This window comes from Megalobrama amblycephala, linkage group LG10 (genome assembly GCF_018812025.1).
Source record: "Megalobrama amblycephala isolate DHTTF-2021 linkage group LG10, ASM1881202v1, whole genome shotgun sequence".
In the NCBI taxonomy this organism is placed as follows: Eukaryota; Metazoa; Chordata; class Actinopteri; order Cypriniformes; family Xenocyprididae; genus Megalobrama; species Megalobrama amblycephala.
In genome coordinates, this window is record NC_063053.1 from 34,800,807 (window position 1) to 34,824,682 (window position 23,876).

The 23,876-nt window shown below is 38.4% G+C and overlaps 1 protein-coding gene and 1 long non-coding RNA gene across 2 annotated transcripts; one reads left to right on the forward strand and one right to left on the reverse strand.

Moving 5' to 3' along the window:
* Positions 1–623: 623 nt before the first annotated feature.
* On the reverse strand, positions 624–4,305 carry LOC125277480. The gene is made up of 2 exons (XM_048205869.1): positions 1,163–4,305; positions 624–965 (listed from the first exon to the last, which is right to left on the reverse strand). Exons 1-2 carry the CDS (start codon positions 1,751–1,753, stop codon positions 678–680), a joined length of 879 nt encoding a protein of 292 aa, XP_048061826.1. The 5' UTR covers positions 1,754–4,305; the 3' UTR covers positions 624–677.
* Positions 4,306–20,988: 16,683 nt separating this feature from the next.
* LOC125277481 lies at positions 20,989–22,399 on the forward strand. The gene is made up of 2 exons (XR_007186912.1): positions 20,989–21,277; positions 22,276–22,399. It is a non-coding gene; the product is annotated as an uncharacterized LOC125277481 (long non-coding RNA).
* Positions 22,400–23,876: the final 1,477 nt, after the last annotated feature.

Below are 23,876 nucleotides of genomic sequence, written 5' to 3' on the forward strand. Positions count from 1 at the left end.
GTTACTATCGCCATTATCGATGCAGCATTAATGACATACAATGGTGACATTTTTCACAATCATGACAGAAAACAAATTACTGAACTAAACTCAATGACGGAAAGGCTGTGCGATCCTGTCAAGATGGCGTATAAACAAAGAAGTTACCCAGAACTCAATGCAGCGTGACGTCAGAATCGTATTCTCTATAGAGTGCCAACTACGTAATGACGCAAGTCTTATAATTGTCCCAAAGACTTATGGGAGATGTAGTACCAAACCCATACGTCACCCGGTTACAAAAATCAAGCACTGCTCTCAAATCATAAACAAAGTAATCAAAATGATATACACTATTAAGCAAAAAACACATTGTTCAAAACATATAGTTCGCAGGGAGAAATACATTTTTAATCTCAAAACAAATGTAATATTTCTCTGTCATTGTCTTTTGAACGAAAACATGTTCTATCATAGTAGCTCAAAATTGATCCGAAATTGATACTCTGCTTTGCTCTTTGCAAATTATTTTTTCTTCTTCCTCCACTTTCTTGCCCTCCTCCTCCTCCTCCTCCTCCTCCTTCTCCTCCTTTTTTCTTTTCCTTCTCCTCTTCTTCCTCTTTCTTGCCCTCCTCATTCTCTTCTTTTTTGCTCTCCTCATCCTCCTCTTTCTTTCCTTCCTCCTCCTCCTCTTCCTCCTATTCCTCTTTATTTCCCTCCTCCTCCTCTTCCTCCTCTTCCTCTTTCTTGCCCTCTCCTCTTCCTCCTTGGCGGGGAATAAGGGACTTGCTTTGCTCAGGTGTGCTTCCAATGCTTCTCATCGGAAGGTTGTCTGACTTGTCCTTGTTGCTCTTATCTGTGTTTGGCTCTGCTGAGGTGCTGCTTCCAGTACTGCTGCTCTTTGATATTAGACTTCCGTCCCAGTCAAAAGTCACCAAAATAATTGTTATGATACAGAAGATAAGTGCCAGAACATATCCTGAAATCTTGAAAAAAAAAGAAGAAAAAAAAATGCATAAACTGCTAAGACTAGTCTTATATTTGTAGCTTTCTTTAAGAAATTCAGGGGGAAAAAAGTATGTAGAGCAATAAATATGGTAATGAAACAGGATAATGCAGTCTTAATCTTTCACATATAAGGGAAATTTGGGTAAAAATCCTATGGTTACCTTTGTTTGCTTACCTTTGATATATATATCAACTCCCGTGTTCTCTCGTAACATTTAGTCTCATTTTTTTCTGAGCTTAATTCAGTGGGTTTGCACCAATTCAGACAATATGGATGCAGTTCTTTATCACAGGCATAGCGTCCATTCCAGTTTGTGAATCCACATGCAATATAATCACCATCAATTAAAAATATACAGATCCACACAAGACTAGGAATCAAACAAACTAAAAAAGTTTTAACACGACATTTTATACAGTACTTGAGATGTTCTTGAGGTGTTTCTTTGTTGTCATGTCCTTGAGATGTTTCTTCACAGTCTTTATTTCTTCGAGATGCTTCAATGTTGTTTTGTTTTTGAGAACAGCTATATTTAAATGGAATAGGCCTTAACAATATGAACATTATAATGAAAGCAAAGAAAGCTGGAACGATGAAGATGAAAGCTGTTATAGGCATGTTCCAGTAAGCTTTGCATGGGCATGAAAATTTTACATCCATAACTGCCTGCAAACCCACTAATGAAAAGGTCATTGGAACTGAGGTCACAATACTCATTTGGGTCAGCTGTCTGCCAAATATATTTAAAAACGGTAAAGAAGGCATCTTCTGAGGTCTGTACTGCACTGTATGTTGATCTGATGACCTTTTTGGTTTCTCCGGTTTGGAAGGTATTTGGTCTGGTCCACAAGATTCACAAAAAAGAGAAAGAGTTAATAAAATATTGCTCAGATCCCTGTAATGAATCTTCGAATATCAGCAAACCTGGGAGGGGACAAGTTCAGAAATGTTCTTTTTTTCACCTTAAGTCTGAATCAAGCCCTAAGCTGGAGTGCAAGTCAAGTCTAAAGTTTGTAACCCTGGAGTCTGAGTTAAGTGTCAAGTCTTTTAGTCTCAAGTCAGTAAACATCAGTGGCAGCTCATCATGGGAGGCAAGAGAGGCACAGTCTACTCAAAATTTTGAGGTGGAAAATGGGAGGAGGATGATTTAATATTAATAAAATTACTAGTTTTTGATTTCATTTCATGCCTAAGAATTTACATTTCTTCTCTGTAATTTCATCACTGTAACATCATGAAATATTACTGAATCTAAACCACCACTGCTCTTCCCCGAGTGTGCCAAATTTGCCATTCGGAAAACTGGAAAGACTTAGCCTCCTTTGGTTAAAAGTACTTCGTACTTTCTGTGGTTAGAGTGTTATACTCCCTTGGTATAACAACCAATCATCACAGAGACTTAAGATATTAGTTTGAACTGCTATTTTGCAAGTTTGAAGAGTAGAAATATTGTAGAGATACTGACTATTAGATCACCAACAAATTTACCAAGATACTATTCTACAAATTAAAAACAAAGGAGGACCCCGTAATTAAAGTATCACATCCTGATACCAGTCAATAAAAGAAGTGGTCTAAATATTAAAAAATATTCATATAGTTTAGGACCAGAAAAACTATGTTCAATCCAAATGTAATGATACAAAGTCCTGCTTGTTAACATGTATTTTCATTCACTGCGCACCCTGCTCATGCAGACATCATCGAGTTCCATTATGCAGAGTTGTATCAATGTCCCTTTAAGACAAGTCATTTCACTCGGCGGCCATATTTGAAATGCCCCTCGGGCGTCCAAGTGCAGCTCCTATTTTTTTTTGAACGGGGAAACATCAAATTTTCCAAAACTGTTCACTAAGCTTACGATTAAATTTCATTTTTAAAAACACCAATGAAATCTGACAACAATCTCGTAAAGCTTGTTTCTTATATTTAAATATTGTTTAAAAAAGTTTATTTTTCATGCTAAACCAGCCAATACGCATGCACAGTCATGAGCGTGAGCCTGAGAACGCTGCCTGTTTCTATAGTAACCGGAGCTTCCAATGGCAGCTGCAGTGACACGATGACTTTACTAATCAAAGATTGGCTCATTCACTTAGAAGGCGAGGCTTATTCACCATATTGAGTGCACCGTCTTCCTAAATGTTTGGTTGTACAGTTGCTGTGCAGAGATGTATAGTCGCAGAGTGCCACTCGTGAACCAAAACAATGAGCTTACACTGTGTTCACGCCATGTTGTAACCATAATTACGAGATGGCAAACCGTGTCGTTCTTCTCGGAGCTGTTCACATCCTCAGACTCAAATAGATGTGTTTTTCTGGCATCACTATCAACGCCTAAATGAATCTGCAGCAGTCAGGTGGTACATGTCAGAGCTCTTTAAATTGTTTATGTTCTTTATTATTGTAATGTTATGTTTGAGACCAAGTCATTTAAAGTGGTCTCTCGTGATGCTTTTCACACTTTTCATGATTTAATACTGGTCGATGGCCCAGTGTATCTATACTGAGCAGAAGACAGAACAGAGGCTGTGTCCGAAATCGGCCACATACCCTTAAATAGGGCACTATTTGAAAGGACAGTCATTTGTAGGGGTGTCTGAAACATTAGTGGACATTATTGAGTGCATTCACTCATTCCCATAATGCACTGCAATAAAGAGTGTACAACCTATGTACACTCAACTGCACTCAAAGGCTAGAGAATACCCATAATGCACTGTGACGGTCTCTTGCCAGTAGATGGCGCCCGCACCTGAATCATCCATCCATTTTCCAAACCACTGGTTCAGTGTGGCTACAGCATAATATTACACGGATATAAATTGCTTTTTGATTAATTATTAAATTGTTTAATTAGGGTTTGTACATCATTTCCATGACAGAGTTCAAGATAAATCTTTTAATCTTACTGCTGGTGCTGCTAGTTTGCTTAGTTTCAAATGATTATTAAACAGCGAGCACAAACTGCAGCAGCCCTTTTGGCGTGCTCAGTGTCCGAATTCACTCATTCATTTTTCTATTCACTCCATCAAGTGATCTATATCAGTGGACTAATGTAGGGAATAGAAAATGAGGGTATAGAGGGTGATTTTGAACACAGCCAGAGTGCTGGCTTTTTATGAGAGCTGCCAGTAAGCAAGAATAATTCACGATGCGGTACTGTGAGCTGCTGGATAATGCTGAGTTGCTGATACTGTGAGAGATAGCCACCCTAACTAGCTCACTTTAAGAAAAAAAAAAAAAGAAAGAAAAAAATCTTCCTCAATAGTTAAAGGATTAGTTCACTTTCAAATGAAAATTAGCCCAAGCTTTACTCACCCTCAAGCCATCCTAGGTGTATATGACTTTCTTCTTTCTGATGAACATAATCAAAAAAACATTAATATATATCCTGACGCAGCCAAACTTTATAATGGCAGTGAATGGGGGTCACTAGTATGAGCTGAAGAAAGTGATTCCATCCACAATCATCCATCATATATATATATATATATATATATATATATATATATATATATATATATATATATATATATATATCGTCGCTGTCCGATGAAAACCACGTATGTCCATTTTGCCGATTTTGAGATTTTTCGACGGATTGAATGTCCAGGTTCATTTCCGTATACAGTATGCTTCACATATCTAAATGGCCAATGAAAAGTTGTGAAATCATGTCATCTGATTTTCACGTATATCCATTTGGTTACATGTAAAGATGCCGTACCAAGTATGACAACGGTACATTCAACTGCTTTTGAAATACGGTGTTTTTTTCACTTCCTGAAAAGTAACCGTTTTGGACATACGTGAGTTTCATCGGGCAGCGACTATATATATATATATATATATATATATATATATATATATATTGTTGTGGCAAAAAATCAACCCGACTCTACTGCATAAGAGATAAACACGTCCAATTGTCTTTAAAGGTTTTATTTCTTGCTAGAATGGTCAGACAGGTCATACAGAAACACAAGTAGCTGCAGAGTGTAAGACCAAGAACGAAAGCTTCCCCTCACTTTTATATCTCTAACTTCCAAGGCCAAAGCCTCTGTCCTTTTACCATATTAGGAACATCTCTTAGCGGCTGTAACTTTCCACACATTGTTAGCACAGACATGCTTTTAACATACATCTTGCATGTCCCCATACCATGTCTTGCTCTTTCTATTTCTAACATCTATGTTAACACTATGTTAAACATTACCACTTAAGCCAACATCATACCATGTTCCATAAGCATCATATTTCACAAGAATACAGGTAAAAATCATATGAAAAATTAAAATTTCCACAACAATATATATATATATATATATATATATATATATATATATATATATATATATATAATAGGCCTTCTGAAGCTAAATTATGCGTTTGTGCAAAAAAAAAATCCATATGTTATGAAGTTATGAAATCAAATATCAAGCTTCCGCCAGACCCCCTTCCGTATTCAAGTTACGAAGAAAGTGGTTTTGAACGGTTCCAATTGGCGAGCAACTTGCATGAAAACTCCGACGAAAATCAGGTGAATACTTTCATTTACTGCATGGGAGATGAGGCCGATGATATTCTCCGTGGGTTACCACTGGCAGACGCCGACAAAACAAAGTATGACGCAGTAAAAGCAGGTTTTAAAGCACATTTCGTTGGGAAGAGAAATGTAATATACGAACGTGCACGTTTCAATATGCGTAAACAGGAAGAAAATGAGACTGTTGATTCATTTGTGACAGCTTTGTATGCTCTGGCTGGACATTGTAATTATTCAGCATTGCATGATGAGCTGATTCAAGACAGACTCATCGTGGGGTTGGCCAACAGATGGCTTTCTGAGCATATGCAGTTGGATCATGAACTGACCTTGGAAAAAGCAATTGCAATGGCAAGGCAAAGCAAGGAGGTGAAACGACTGCGCTGAGAAGTGTGAGAGACGCTGTGGTTACAGATGCTGGTTCTGTCGATAGACTGTACAAAAGGAAAGCGTAATGTGGGGAGAGCCCAAAAAGGGAATTATTCTAAACAAAAAATCACATGTACCACACTTTAGTAAGACGAATAGCAACCAGTGCCATAAGTGTGGTAGCTCCCCAGCACATGCAAAGCGTGACTGTCCAGCAAATGATGTAAAATGTCACTCCTGTGGGAAAAAAGGCCACTATAAGCGGACGTGTGCATCATCTAAAACTGTGCGCGAAGTGTGTGAGGGTGACCCTATATTTCTTGGCAGCATCACAGGAACTGGCGAACCATGGATGGTGGACTTGGACATTGGACACAAATGCGTGCCGTTTAAGATTAATACCGGCGCGGATGTCACTGTCATTCCAGTAGATGTGTTTGAGGAGATTTTCAAAAAAGACTTACCTGCCCTCAGGGATGCGACAAGGCCATTGCTTGGTCCAGTGCAAACCCCCTTATATGTTGTCGGCGTTACAAATCTGCTGTTAAAGAGAGGTGACAAACAGTCTGAGGAAGATGTGTACGTCATCAGAAATCTGCACACTGCACTTCTGGGCAGACCGGCTATTGCGAAGCTCAAGCTTGTGGCACGATTAGATAACATTGATATGGAAACACTAAAGTCAAGTTATCCAAAATTGTGCAGCGGTACGACAGCAATATGTTATCAGGCTTAACCCGGGGGCTACTCCATTCTCACTTAAAATCCCAAGACAAATCCCGTTACCTTTAATGGTTAAAATTAAAGAGGAGCTGGGTCATATGGAGACATTGGGGGTAATTAGGGTGGAGGAACCAACAGACTGGTGTGCTGGCATGGTGGTAGTCCCAAAGAAGTCAGGTGCTGTTCTGATATGTGTAGACCTCTCTGAGTTGAATGAGTCAGTTTGCAGGGAAAAATACATCCTGCCATCTGTTGAACAGACAGTTTCAGTAAGTTAGATGCCAATATGGGATTCTGGCAGATACCATTGTCAGAGGATTCTACAAGGTACACAACATTCATAATCTCATTTGGCCATTACTTCTTCAAACGGCTTCCTTTTGGAATAACCTCCGCTCCAGAACACTTTCAGAATAGAATGGCTACAGAGGTCACTGAAGGGCTGGAAGACACGGTGTGTCATATTAATGATGTTCTGGTGTGGGGGAGAACCAAGGAGGAGCATGACATTCGTCTGCATGCAGTGCTGGGGAAAATGCAAAAGGCAGGCATGACCCTCAATGTTGAGAGAGTTGTCATAGCAGAAAGTACACTTTTTAGGCCACATTATCTCTGCTGATGGCATTAGTCCTGACCCAATGAAAACAGCAGCCATCAGGGATATGACAGAGCCTTCAAATGTGAGTGAACTGCGGAGCTTCCTGGGGATGGTAAATCATCTTGTGAAGTTTATTCCCCAATTGGCGGACAAAGACAAAGCTCTCCGCAACCTGTTTTCGAAAAAGAACCTTTGGATTTGGGGTGTTGAACAAGCTAAGGCGTTTCAAGCTCTGAAAGATGTACTGGTGTCCCATCCTGTTCTAGCCATCTATGACTCAAACAGAGACTGTAAAGTGTCAGCCGATGCTTCGTCCTATGGACTGGGGTCCGTCCTTATGCAGAGGTGGCATGAAGGTTGGAAGCCAATAGCTTAAGCATCAAGATCTCTTACTCAGAACGAGCAGAGATATGCACAAGTGGGAAAAGAGGCCTTGGGTCTCACATGGGGATTTGAAAGATTCAAGGATTTTCTCATTGGCAAGCATTTTGAATTGGAAACCAACCACAAGCCACTACTGAGTCTCTTGGGATCACAAGCTTTGGATGCTCTTCCTCCTCGTATCCAGAGGTTAAAAATGCGACTAATGCATTACTCCTACTGCATCATTCATGGGCCAGGAAAGAGTTTGTGGGTGGCTGACACCCTCTCACATGCTCCGGTGAAGCGGTGTGAGCTACAAGAAGAAGAGAGAGAGTTTTGGGAGGACACTAACATATATGTAGACTCTATCATGGGAAATTTGCCAGCAAGCACAACGTACCTAGGACAGCTGAGAAAAAAGCTAAAGAGTGACAACGTATGTTCTAGTGTGATGAAACTGTGTGTTGAAGGGTGGTAAGAGCACAGCAAGAGTGACCCAGTACTGAAACGATACTGGGCAGAATTTGCTCTCCCAACTGTGCAGGATGACCTGTTGCTGAGAGGCACGAGGCTGGTCATTCCAGCCACCATGAGAAACAGCGTCCTTAGCAAGTTGCATGAGGGGCACTTAGGACTTGTGAAATGCAGAGAGCAAGCAAGACAATCGGTATGGTGGCCAGGGTTAAGTCATCAGCTGAAGGAAGTGGTGCTCAACTGCAGAACATGCCTCAAGGAGAGACAAAACCCAAAAGAACCTCTCATGCCCACTCAGCTCCCTGACAGGCCCTGGCAAAGGCTAGGGGCAGATTTATTCATGCTGGGAACTAAAACGTATCTGCTGGTTGTTGATTACTATTCTAGGTATGTGGAGATTGCCCAGTTATCACCCACCAGGTCCACTGACATCATTGTCCACATGAAGTCCATATTCGCACGTCATGGAGTTCCAGAGACTTTGATAACAAACAATGGGCCACAATTCTCTGGGCGCTTGTTTGAATCCTTTGCTGCTTTGTATGGATTTATGCATGTTACTAGCAGCCCAAAGTTTCCCCAGAGCAATGGAGAGGCTGAACGTGCAGTCAAGACCATAAAGGCTATTCTCAAGAAAGCCAGTGACCCTTACCTTGCTCTATTAGCATATCGAGCTACCCCCTTGCAGAATGGGTACAGCCCAGCTCAGTTTCTTATGGGCAGAAGGTTGCGAACGACTGTGCCCATACTCTCATCATTGCTAGACCCAGCACTCCCCGATCCTGTTGCAGTTTTCTCAAAAGAGAAGGAAAGAAAGAGTGCAGATGCAGAGCACTTTAATAAACATCACAGAGCTAAAAAACTCAGCACACTACAGCCAGGAGAACAAGTCTGGGTGTCTGATGCTAAAGAATCAGGAACGATTGTGGCTAGTCACTTTGCTCCATGGTCGTACATTGTGAATACGCAGCATGGGACTGTGAGACGTAACCGTCAACATCTGGTCCCTATGCAAGCAGTAACTATGGATGAAAACAGCGATACACAAGATCAGTCCTTGGAAACATTCACTGAGCCACATCCTTTCTCTCAGGAATCAGAGAAGCATGACTTTCCTGAGTTGTTGTCTACATCTAGAACTAAATGTGGGAGACGGATTGTGAAACCTGAAAGGCTGAACCTGTAAACAAATTGTTTTACTATTGCATTATTGTTACGAATGCACTACCACCGTATGTACATATTTGAAGAAAAAAAAAGAGAAATTGTTCAAAATGCAAAGACAAACGTTATAATTGCCTGTTTTGTTTAAGAATTAGATAGGCGCAGACCTTCCAGCAAAAGAGGCAGAATAATCCTCTAAGGTCTGTTGAGACAAAGGTAGTCTACCCTTTGATCTCTAGAAAGGGAGGATGTGGTGATGTTGCTATGATGTTCTAGGATGTCACGAGAGGGCAACTAGGAAGCGCCAGTGAGTTGTATGTATGTATAACGTTGCCTAAAGAAAGTAAACGAAAACACGTTAATACAGTTCGAATCCAGAATCATTATTTGAGAGACACGACAGAGAGGACCTTATGAATGGTGCAGAAGATGAGTGGCAGCTGGTAGTGATCAGTGATGAGAAATGGAGTGCAGGTGAGGAACCAGAGGGATGCTGGGAAGTGTCAGGATATTTATTAATATTTCTCTGATTGTTTTCATCAGAAAGAAGAGAGTCATATACACCTAGGATGGCTTGAAGGTGAGTAAAGCTTGGGCTAATTTTCATTTGAAAGTGAACTAATCCTTTAAGGTTAAGACTTAAGTCCTTTCTGATGAGTCTGAGTGAAGTCTGAGGTCAATTAAAATGTGACTTGAGTCTGAATCACTAACTTAAGTGCCCATCTCTGCATGGCCACAAGTGTTATTTTGAAGGAAACAACTTTTTTTTCTATGGGTATTTTATTTTTACATTATCATATTTCATTAATAATGTATAGATTAACCGTATTGAACTGAACCTGCCCCCTCCAGGGCACCATAGCAAACATAATTTCAGAATTTTTAACATCAACAATTTGAACAACATGGAAAATGCTTTTATAGAACAAAACAAACAAAAAGATAAGGTGAATAATGTTTCTTACAGTATTTCTCAATAGATTTGATACATTTCTCTAAACTTGAATAACTGCTTTAACAAAGAGATCTGATTACTTTATAATTGTCTTAAATAGATTGTACGTTTTTATTCATTTCATACAAATTACAAATCATGTGTATAATTTTCTCTTCGGCTGTATTTAATTCTGAATTCTGTACGCACAAAATTCTCAACATTCTCAAAATGTTCCCAACAGTTCACACAGCCAACCAAAATGTAACATTTTTTTAATTGCTAGCAAGCATCATTTAAATAATAAATACTATCTGACTTTGAGAAGTAGATGTCTGTATTAACTAGGGATGCACCGATACCATTTTTTAAGGACCGAGTACGAGTACCGATACTTTTTTCTAGTACTTACCAATACCGATACCTATACATTTATTAATTTCTCTCTCTCTCTCTCTTTTTTTTTTTTTTTTGGGGTGATGTTGCAGTTTTCCAAGCACAACACAGTGAGACTAATGGACGTAGGACAGCTTCTTTATTATTACTCTAATGAAAAAAGTAATAATTTTTTATGTGCTTGTCACAAACGTAAAGAACAAAAATTTCACAGTGTCCAATAACCTTCAAAGGGCATAATTACCAATATATATAATTGTTGTTATATAAAAAGAAATTTACAAACAAATTACAAACAATACAACAAATACTATAGAGATACAAATTAAATAAACTTGTTGCACAAGTACATGAGCTTGGTCTAGTATTAATATACTATGTTTAGCTTTTCATCCAGACCATGCTTACTTGCCTGGTTGATCTTCGGCTGCATCTAATTCTGAGGAATTAAATGATAAATGCTATCTGACTTTGAGAAGTTAGATGTCTGTTAATATAAAATGTTCAGCCTTTCATCCAGGCCATTAACTTGTCTGGCTGATCTTCGGCTGTATTTAATTCTGAAGAATTAAATGATAAATGCTATCTGACTTTGAGAAGTTAGATTTACAATGTTCAGCCTTTCATCCAGACCGTGTTTACTTGTATGGTTGATCTTTGGCTGCATTTATTTCTGAGGAAGCCCGGAAATGAGCCCGGAAACATAGTGGCACTGGGATGCTCGGAGGGTCCCAGAGCAATCAGTTCGGCTGTTCCCTGTTGGTTTGCCACTTCAGAGCACCTAATTGGTCGCTTGAGTTATACCGGAGACCAGTCTTGAGAGACTGGCTCTTTTGGCCTCCAGAGAGTAAGTGGCTCACACCTCATCATACAGTGCCCAATTCTCTTTGGTGCCCTCAGGAGACCAGTTTACTAACCCTGCTACCTCTGGTGCTTCACTGTGCAGTCATCTTCCACAATTTCAGGTCTCAGTGTCCGCCTGGTGATGTTGCGGCACTGGGAGAATCGCCTCCTCTGAGGAGGACTTTAGATAAGCTAGTCTGGGTATTCCCTGCCAGTCTTCCACTTCAATGGGATCCTACCCACTGTGGTAGGTTCCAAGCAGGCTCTGGTAAACGAGACATCAACTGTACTACTCCTCCCAAAAAAGAGCCCAGGTTCTATAGCCAGTATCATTCTGATATAGGATTAGGGGTTGCATCCCAATTCTAGATTTGTGCTGAGGCGGATTATGACACATTCAGATCCGAGGACTAGTTTGTCATGATAGCTCTTAGGATACATATTTCCATATTTCCTTCTTTTCTCAACTCACCTTTGCAGTGGTGGCTCAAGACCAAGGGGTTTTCCCTGAGGGCTAACCCTTTTCACATGACCAAGGTTACACGCAGATGCTTTGTACCTTGGTTAAGTGGAAGAAGCCTTGGTTCTTGTCCCAGGGTCCTGTGTTTAGAGCTCCTTGTCATCACATAATGCTAACGACGGATGCTTCCCTCATGGGCTGGGGAGCGATTCTGGAAGTTCACTCAATTCAAGGTCTGTGAAGTGGCATCATCTCTCCTGGTGCATAAATGACTTGGAAATGATAGCCATCTTTCTAGCATTGAAACACTTCCTCCCAGACCTCAGGGGTGACCATGTTCTTGTTCGTACAGACAACACATCGGTGGTCACCTATATAAATCATCAGGGGGGCTGCGGTCGCACCAACTTTGCGAAGTGGCACACCAGATCCTCCTGTGGGCCTAAGAAAACTTATATTCCTGGTTGCCAAAAACAGGGAGCAGATGTCCTGCTCAGGCATCCAGCCCCCATGGTACAGACAAGGTTTCATCTGTATGCAATTGCTCTACTCCCAAGAGTTTTGAGAGAGTGCGCCAGGATGGGGCCCGTCTTCTGTTAGTAGCCCAATTCTGGCCAGGCAAAGTTTTCTCATGGGCCTCTTGTCCCTTCTCGTTTGGCTTTCCTTGGGAGGGTCAGGGGGGACCCTCTCTCTCAGGCAGAGGTCTCAATTCTTCTCCCTCACCTGAAACTATGAAAATGGTGGGCTTGGTCTCTGATAGCCCAGCTCATAGGTTCAGGTCTTTCAACTGAGGTTGTTGAGGCCATACTTCATTCCAGAGCTCCCTTCACGAGGAAACAGTATGCCTTAAAGTATGCCTTGATTCACTACATGGTGCAGAAATCGCCTGCTGGACCCAGTTGACTGCCCCCTTGGTGCAGTCCTAAGTTCCTGCAGGAGCAGTTCTCTGCAGAGTTGGCCCCCTCCACCTTTTAGCTGTTTGTGGCTGCTTACCACATTCTTTTGGGTGGTGTGTCATTAGGGAGAGACCCTTTGGTATCTGGTTTCCTCATTGGTGTGTCGAACCAGACTGGGGCACTTGTAAGTATGGAGGAGTGGGTATAAACATTCCCACAGCGTCAAAGGAACGTCTCAGGTTATGCATGTAACCATGGTTCCCTGAGAAGGGAACGAGACACTGTGTCGCTTTGGTATACTTCCTGTATACCTGTGACCGACTTGCTTCGGCCTGTCAGAAGCTAACATTGTTTGGTCTCAGGGTGCTTTGTACCCTCCTGGTCATGACGTCACCCGCCTATGATTTTCTGTCACGCCATTGGACTGATTTCACACGTGCTTCATGACGCAATCACTCAGAGGTATTCCCACAGTGTCAAAGACACAGCATCTCTTTCCCTTCTCAGGTAACCATAACCTGAGATGTTTCCAATTCACCTGTCCTTTATGTCTTCGGATTGTGGTATAAACCCAGAGGAAACCGGAGAGAACATACAAACTCCATACAGAAAGGCCTCCTGGCACAGCTGACATATGCACATATGTCATTATACTAGTTTTTGAAGTTTTTTTGTTTGTTTGTTTGTTTGTTTTTTAAATGATTGGTTATTGTTGTTGTTTTGTGATTATTATTTCTTTAGGATTTTGTTGTTGTTGTTTCAACTTTTTATTATTTTGCATGTAGATTACAGTTCTATCTGTAAAGATATACAAAAAACAAATGCATGTTTTCTGAATGATATTTGTTGCCAGTGTTATGGTGGAACGAGTTTATTTTTTATATTTTGTGTGAAGTGTCTTGTTGGTCAGAGTGAGTTTTGGAGGTGAGATTAACTGTTTGGCCAAGAGTCATTTTGGTAATGAAGACTATATGAAGAGTTTTGTGGCTTCAGTATTGAATAATGCTTGTTAGCAACTGAAAAATAAAAGTAATATATCAGGAAGAAACATTTGTCATTTGTGTGTTTATAGCTGAATGATACAACATCACCTGTAAATTTGATAATAGCATTTACTTTTAAAAACTGCATTACTAAATTGCAGTGCTTCATTATGCAGTGAATATTGAAATGTGTTTTGTCAACATAAGAGTGTTTAGTTTTCTGTGTTAATTGTTTTAAGAGTAACTACATTCATTTGAAGAAAAGAATCAAATCTACTGAGAAAATAAAAAAATATTTTTAAACTCAAAATTATGCAGTGATGACCATGCTGTTTTACGTACCCTTGTTGTACTTACCCTTGTCTTTTTGTCTCTTTTAAAGTATTGGGAAATTATTTATTTTTGCTTCTCCAGCAACAGAAAGGATGTGACAGGAAGTGATTTTCAACATACAGAATGTCCTTTAGTAAAATCCTTGAGGTTACAGAAGCTGCACAAAAAAAGTTACCAAACAAAAACTAAAACAAAACATGAAAAATTGTAACAAACATTTCTTTAAAAATAGGCTAAAAACAAAGAAGAAAATATAGCAGGCCAACAAGTGTAATCACAATTCCAGAAATGTTCAAAAGTAAAGAAGTACTCCCAACAGAGATGTGCCCCACTGGTAATGTTTCAATCTACTTGGTGAAAATCTACTTTTATCTTATCCTGCACTAAAAATGCTGGGTTATTTTGTCAACCCAAAGGCTGGGTTCAGCCTGTTTTGTCATTTTATTGGGCTTTTAATATTTTTACACAGGTCCTGGGAGGTTTTTCTGTAACTCAGCTGCTGGGTCAATTAAGGTTTGTATTACATTGCATTTCTTTCAGTTTATTACTGTACAAATAGGAAAACGTCTGTAGTCTCACATTTTGATTTTTTTTCATTACATGCTAACATCTGCTTGCTTGAAACGCTAACCTTCTACAAACGCAGCATAGACTGGATCTACACTCAAAGCGAACGAATGCGCGACGAGGGCTGAAACACACCCGGCATCGCTGTCATGACGTTTCAGTGCGCTCCACTGACTACCATTGGATCGCTGTTGATCTACTGTTGATTTCCTGGATGAAATTAAGGTTTATATTACAATGTATTCCTAACAAATTATAACTTTACAAATGGAAAATTGTATTTAGTCTCACATACATAGAGGCATTTTTGAGTGTTTAATGAGTGAAGGATTTGGTTACAGTCATGATGATGGAAACAGATTACTCAATAAAGACTTCAAATGGGCTCTATTCCTCAAAGCAATCGTCTGGAAGATTTGGATTAATAGGACTGATTGTGTTATTGAACATTTAATGGTGCATTTGTGGTGTATTTTATGATTATTATTTTTTTTAGCCTAAAAACGGAAAAGTTTTATGTCCCACAGTAAACAAAATAAAATTTACATGATAATAATGGTTAAGTGGTTAAATAATTGTTAAATACAGAAATTGTATTTGCTTTAACAAATTTAGCCTTGCTTAAAATTATGGAATCCTGTGAAATGAGTAGAGTATGGCACCATAATTCATACAGAAGAATGAAATGTGAATTTCGAAGTAAGTGAATGTGTGACCTGCCCTAAATAAATGTGATGGCACTGAAAACATAATTTATCTTATTGATTATAAATACAACAGAATCACCTAATTAATTTCATAAATTATATATTCATAGATTCATGAGGATGTTAATATGTTAATTCTTATGTTAATTCTTTCTTAATTTAAATGTTAAATGTCAACATATGTTTCAATGTCTATGCAAACATATGTAAATGTACATCCACAAACCTCACTTAGTTAAAATGCATAGCTTCATTTGTGGGATTCACCCACAGTCAGACGGCATCCCGTCCCCTATGGATCACTTCAACCAAGAATCTTCAGTGCCCTACCTTGCTGCACAGCAGAAACAGATTCCAGCGTATCCTTTGGTTTATGTTTGTTCACAGCCAGGAGCCTCTTCACAGCAGAGAAACTCACCCACCTGAAGAATCACACAAGTTTATATACTGTAGAATAAAGCGTGGCCAAAGTTAGCATATAACACTGTGATTGATTCTATCCTTTTTATATATAAGCAGTTTGTCTATTGCTATAGGCAGATAAAAATTTGATACAGTTAGAGCAGCTAAAAGTCACTGTTTAAATTTTTACAGGCAAAAGTGAAGAGTCTTTTATTGGATCATTATTGCACTGATTATTATGTTTCTAGCATGTTATATGTTTGGAAACAGTTAATTTAACCCTAATTGATGGAGTGTGTAGCTTTTCATTTCTTAAACAACCATGTAGGAAAACACATCATGGCCATATTCCAGAATGACAATGTCAAGATTCATCAGGCTCAAATTGTGAAAGAATGGTTGGGAGGGAGCATGAAGAATCATTTTCACACATGAATCGGCACCTCTGAGTCCAGACCTTAAATTTATTGAAAGTCTTTGGGATGTGCTGGAGGAGACTTTACAGAGTGCTCACCTCCTGCATTGTCAGTACAAGATCTTGGCCAAAAATTGATGCACCTCTTGGAGGAAATAACATCACAACATATTAGGTGCTTTTGCACCGGAGTAAACTTAGTTCCTTTCATAGTTCCTAGAAGAAGTAGTAACGAACAAAGTATATTAACTTCATTACATTTACTTGAGTATCTTTTTGAAAAATGTTTACTTTTAAGAGTAGATTTAAATGTGCGTTTTACTTGAGTACATTTCTAATGAAAAATCTGTACTTTTACTTCGCTATGCTGGGCGACGTTCCTCTCGTTACTTTTTTTTTAATGCAATATTGTACATGGTAAGAAATGCGTAGTTTATTCCAAGTGTGCTGTCTCTTTTTTTCTTTTTTTTTTCATGAACGATGCCCCATTCACAAATGAATCACTCTTTTGAGTCGATTCTGTTCAAATACTTGATCAAGTTGGCAAAACTGTCTAAATTGGTTTGCGAATCAGTTTGAATGATTTATTCAGTTCCCTGCATGCACTGAATCGTCTGAAGCGGGTTCTTATTCTCACTTGGAGCGTTGGATGAAGTGGCAGTGACCTACAGTCAATTAAAAGCAAATCTGCAAATGCATCCTATTGTTTGCCAGCAATGAATATCTTTATTAGTTGAACTGCGTATGCTGTCTGTGAACAATTCCACAGGAATCGTTTTCATTTAATTTTTTAATTAAAAAGGAACACATGCCGTCCCACGGTAATTCATGGGTAGCCTACCTATTATGGACAGCCAAGCCAGTCAGAATTTGTGTTCTTTTGACCGCCGTATAAATATTAAAACACCGTTTTCATACCCAAATGGAAAGAACCTATATGTGGATATATGCGCATATATGAAACCTATATGCAGTGTATATGTACATATATGCTGCATATATGCACATATATGATAATATATATGCTGCATATATGCACATATATACTGCATATATGCTATATATATGCTGCATATATGCGCATATATACTGCATATATGCTATATATATGCTGCATATATGCGTATATATACTGCATATATGTGTATATATGCCACATATAGGCAAAATTGAGGTGCATATATGTGCATATACAGGAAATATAGGTCTCCTGTATTGCTTCTTCATATCCATATATATGCCCTATACATACAAGATATGTCTTCTATATAGCTAATGGCAGGATCTGGTCATTTTGTAGCTCATATCTCATTTTTGACTGTCATACATGATGCCTAGCTCATATTTTCTATTATCAAGGCAAAAACTAAGAATTAACGAAAAAAATTATGCAATAACTTATGTATGTGCGAATGTAGCAGTTATGTATTTAGACAATTATTTTGTGATTCCACTTGCCATGACCATATTTGGGGTTTCCTGCCGCCATGCTGACTTGGGGTGTTGACGCACTTTGCTGCTTCCCAGTCTGCATGAGACATCACAGCGGTAGGTCGCACAAAGTTTTTGCGGTGATTCAATTAAGGCCATGTTTCATGTAACAGCTGAATTCACATGATATATTTGTATGATTGTAATCCAAAACACCTCTGTGATGTACATTCAGATGTTTCGTTGATTATTTTTCTTTACTTAAGTTACTTTTAATATCTCTCTTTCTCAGCGTTGTGCGTTGCTGCCGCATGCTGTTTGTATGCTGCACAAGTCCTCATATATTGCCATTTGTGTTATACAGAATAAAGTGAGGACCTGATGGCAAGATTTTTCGCAGTCTGTCTTTGATTACGACACAACGCAGAAAACACACCGCTACACGAACATGTGAAATTGGTCCCACATGGAAAAAACCTATATAAACATATATGTTTCAATATAGGTTTGATATAGGTTTTTAATATATGTGACATATATAAAATTGGCCGTTTTCCTATATTATGTGTACATATATGTACATATATGTGTGCATATATGTGTGCATATATGTACATATATGTACATATAATATAGGAAAACGGCCAATTTTATATATGTCACATATATGTAAAACCTATATCAAAACCTATATTGAAACATATATGTTTATATAGGTGTTTTCCATGTGGGTAATGCCGTCAGGCATTAATTTAACGTCACATGCCGCCACGCATTAACCCTCTGGTCCTCTTTGTTTAGGAGTCACATTTGGCTTCTTTATGGTCAAAAATGTCCGAAGCCTTAAAATGTACCCCCCCCCATCCCCCCATTTTGTTCAATAATATTTTTTGATTATTATTTAGAATTTTGAGGATATTTTATAATACTATGCATTATTTATACAATTTCTATTAGCTATTTGTCCTCATTAAAAAAAATACACAATTTTTTTCTAATATTTTTTAAAATTACTTTTCAATTAAAGCAGTATTCATGTTAAAGGCACAGTATGTTTTTTTCGCCACTAGGGGTCACTAAACTCTTCAAAACAATAACAAAGGCGAAGACTGATGAATGAGCGTGGACTCATGGAACTTGTCGTCATGCCGACCTAATAATGTTTATCGATGAGTGAATGCAGTGGTGTATGCCGTGTTCCAGGCAACCCATAACCTGTGATTTTCCAACCTTCTACCCGTGAAAGTGCACTGGAACGGCAGTCAAACCTGTGACTTCCCACCCGTGAACTCGTACTAGATCGATGTACCCCCAGTTACAGGTTCTGACATCACATAGCCCGCGAAACAACAATGGCAGCCCCTGCGGATGTGGTGTTTATGCAAGTGCACAGTAAAATAACGTAAAATAAAAGGTATAACAGCTTCTCTTGCCTTATGCGCCATTTTTCCTCCTGTTTCCCTCAAATAAGCAAGGAGTAAGCACCTTTGGCGATAGAAATGATTGTAAATGAGCATAAGCCCATATGGTCAGCCATGCTGGTTTGTATACACTCAGGCAGTTTGGCGTGACTTGCCTGGAACCCTACAAAGTCGTGAGTTGTGGATGCATGTTGTACACGAAGCAATCCACCTTGCCATTCGCCGTTGCCAGCTAAAACTCTATTAGCTAACTGTATTAGCCATATCTAAAGATGATCAATGTTTTCTGGAAGTATTCCTGAGCCCATGTTGTGATTTCCATTACAGTAGCATTCCTGTATGTGATGCAGTGCCATCTAAGGGCCCGAAGATCACGGGCATCCAGTATGATTTTCTGGCCTTGACCCTTACGCACAGAGATTGTTCCAGATTCTTTGAATCTTTGGATGATATTATGCACTGTAGATGATGATAACTTCAAACTCTTTGCCATTTTTCTCTGAGAAACTCCTTTCTGATATTGCTACACTATTTTTCGCCGCAGCATTGGGGGAATTGGTGATCCTCTGCCCATCTTGACTTCTGAGAGACACTGCCACTCTGAGAGGCTCTTTTTATACCCAATCATGTTGCCAATTGACCTAATAAGTTGCAAATTGGTCCTCCAGCTGTTCCTTATATGTACATTTAACTTTTCCGGCCTCTTATTGCTACCTGTCCCAACTTTTTTGGAATGTGTAGCTCTCATGAAATCCAAAATGAGCCAATATTTGGCATGACATTTCAAAATGTCTCACTTTCAACATTTGATATGTTATCTATATTCTATTGTGAATAAAATATAAGTTTATGAGATTTGTAACTTATTGCATTCCTTTTTTATTCACAATTTGTGCAGTGTCCCAACTTTTTTGGAATCGGGTTTGTAACAAGTGTCTCATAGCAGCTGCCGAGTGAATGCACAGAGTAGCAGTGTCTTCAGCTATAAATGTCATTGGCTGTTAAAGTGTTGTGTTGCTTATAATAAATTGACATGTTAATAACACACACATAAGCAGTCTTTCAGAATGCTATTACATGTAGCCTAGATCAGATGCATAGGCTAGCCCAGTGGCGGCTGGTGAAAAAAATATTTGGGGGGGCACAAAAAAAAAAAAAAAAAAAACAATTTAGAAATGCAGGAATGAATAGGCATTTAACAAGTGATATAATAATATATCTATCTAAAACATGGGAAATTCGGTATTTAAAGCATGCCATAGGGCTGAGATCTAAAAAAAAATCTGTATTTAATTAAAAAAAAAAATTATTTAAGATCCTGCCCAATATTGTCCTAGAAACAATGTTCATACTGAAGGCTATAAAAACAAACATGAATGTAACTGTAGTATATGCTATAAATTCTGTGCAAAAAAGGGGTCAAATCACATTAGGCCTAGGCTACATTCTAAAATTGTACCTTTACAATCTAAAAACAAAATGTTTTTTGAAGCAGAAATTAAATACACTAAACTAAAAACGAAAATAAATAAAAACAAAAGAACAGACTAATAATTATTATTATTTTGATAACCCTACAATAGTCACTTTACACAGTTACTGCTATCGTACAAATACACTTAGTTGTAGGTTCGAAATTCTACATATGACAAATTTTCAACAAATATTTTGAGCAAAATGTATTTTACTCAGATTGAACTCCGTCTGTTCGGCGCGCGGCGGCGCTCGTTCACGGAAGTTTGTGCTTGCTGAAGGCTCGTCCACGCCTGACTGCAAAATGGAAATAATTTTTTCTCGACTTTCTTTTACAGATGGAGAATATGTCTGTGAAATGTAAATTATGCACTGAGGAAATGATTAAATGTCACTTCAGCTTAATATATATATATATATATATATATATTAATAGAGGTATGTTTGTTTCCACCAATCGCTGCACAAATTAAGGTTAGCCTACGTATGATGACGAAAGCACGTTAGTGCGAGCCCTCCCGGAACCCATAGAGATTGCATTGCAGCCATAGACAGATTGCAGCGCCTGCAGTTCGAAAAAAAAATCTTTGACTGGAAGTCTATGGGAGCAGTCGGGGCAAATCTCCGCCAGAGCCATAGAGAGAGAGAGTTGCGACAACTCCATAGACTCCAATGGAACGGTTTTTTACAGCAATGGCGGCTCGTGGAGCCTCTCAATAGGTCCCGGAAGTAGCAGCCGCGCCGTAGAGTTACAGCAGAACAGACCGTTTGTGATGTACTTTTAAAAGGTAAGCCGTTTAAATTATAAGATTTTATAGTATCAGTACATCTGAATCAAATTAACTTGTGTATTAAAGCATGCTAGCTGATATTGCTCACTAAATAAATAGTTCCAGGGGATAGTAGATTAGATAATAGATTAAAACAATTTATTCATCGTTGTGTAATTAGAGAAAAAGGATTCTAAACGGGGTTAAATATAACTTTGGGGCTTGTGGTGGGTGAAAGTGGTAAAATGAGAATATCCTTATTCCATATTAAATGTACAACCCAGGTGAAAAAATACTATAGTAAATAGTATAGTGTTTTTGAACCATACTATAGTAAATTGTAGTATACTATATTATAGTATTTACAACACGTTGTTAATGAATGCTACAGCATACTGCAATATAGTGAACTGATAAACTGTAATAAATACTGTAGTATACTTTAGTTTTTTACTGCAGTACTGTTTTACTGTAGTTTTTTATTGTAGTATAATATACCCTAAAGTTGTAGAAAACTTAGTACAGTATTGGGTAACTTAATTTGTTTATATTACTATAGTTGTTCTATTATCACAGCAACTATAGAATTACCACAACAAATTAATTCAAGTACTTTACTATAGTATGGTTCAAAAACACTATGGTATTTACTATAAATTACTATAGTATTTTTTTCACCTGGTAATAAAGAAAAAAAATCCTTAATTTAGAATTTATATTCGAGAATGTATTGTGATTCTGTTGTCTGTCTATTATGTGTCTATTTTTGGATTGATGGGGAGAGGGAAGTTTATAAGTGAGATTAAAAAAAACAATGCTTAAAAGCAGCAAAATAAATAAATAAATATAATAAATATATATATATATATATATATATATATATATATATATATATATATACATATTACACTAGGCTAAATGGGAAATCATACTAAATACCAAAACTGTATATTATATACTACTACTGTATTTAATTTCTCCCATTTTGTTTCCTTTTATCTTGCTTTCAATACAAGCACAAAGGGGATTCAGATCCTGAAGACTCCATGCAATGATGCTATCACCGCCAGTCTCTGCTCCTTGGATTTTGCAAGCTTTTCCTTGCTCCTTATTTTTAATAAACCTTTAATAAACATAAAAGTTCCCAGTGTTGGTTTTTGTGAAAAAAGGCAGATACACCTGTATATGATTAATACACAACTTGGCGCACAATCTTTAGTTCTATTTAGATTGCTCCTGCTGACTAGAACATAACTTTCTCCTTTCTGTGTCAGTGGGGAAACCATGCATTCATACTGCTTTCTCTGAGTGACTGGATCATCCTCATGCAACACTGCAAACCATAGCGGGGAGACTACAAGAACATGTAGGAAAGGACAGACGAAATGCTTGACATGCAGTTTATTATAAATGTATAAATCCATTGCACTAAATCAGTGCAAAAGTCAATGTGTGTATAATGTTTTATTTTAGAATTGAATATATTGTGTATTAATGTATATATAATAAGTGAATGGGGTGCATAAGAATTGTTAACATTAAGATTAATTAAATTTCACTTAATTAAATTTTACATTTCACTTATTTGCAATGGGTTTTTTAAGACAACCTGTCACCTGCAGGTCCCCTGTCCCTGTAAAACCATAGTGAACATGACATGATTGCCCTTAACTAACATACAAGTTTAAAAACATAAAAAATACTTCAAAACAACTGCAACGCGATCTTTAAACAAGGTAATGTTAGCCAGAAATATGTTAACAAGGCAGGCAACGCTGGTTGACAACACTAATCCTCAAATATTAGCAGGTTTTTATCTTTTAAAAACAACATTGCTGTAACTACAAACACATGCTACATTCACATGTCGGTGTATTACATAAATATTGTAAACCGATGCATTTATTGACTACAAATTACCAAAAATCACGGTTCTGTCTCTCTAACCCTATCATTTGAATTGCCGCCGAAGCACTTCCTGGAACTATCTGAAGGCTACACGAATCACGTGACGATCAAGCGTTTTGAACTTCCGTTGTCGCAACTCTGTCTCTCTATGGCTCTGATCTCCGCCAGACTGAAATGCCCAAAAAGAGGCGGTACACCACAGAGCGTGACTCGACGCTGATTGGACTATATCCAGAGGCAGAACAAACAGCTAGCAGTGACAGCTCTGTGGTTGAATGTGATTGAAAAATCCGCCCCTTTCTCACTTTGGTGGTGCGTCGCCCTAATGCCCTAATGAAGAAAGCCTAGCCTACTATATGCATTACTGAGTGTGGAGGTGCTTATAGGGTGTCGCTCTGGGATAGGCCTACATGTTTTCATGTTTTTAACATGACTGTGGTATAAAACACGGCGTGGACGAGAATCACGGGCGCGATTGCTAGTGAGAGAGAGATATCAGTGCCACACGCGAGTCCCAGGGGATATGAAGGAAAGAGGACATTTCATTCAACCGAACTACTCGCAAAGCTGAAATAATACTAATACAGGTCAGTTTATTTGACAGTTAAAATTGTGAGGTAATGCAGCAAAGTTTCACTTGGTCTCACATTATACTAAACTGCATTTGAGTGTGTTGAAAGTTATAATCGGGATGTTAAGTGAGCTCTCA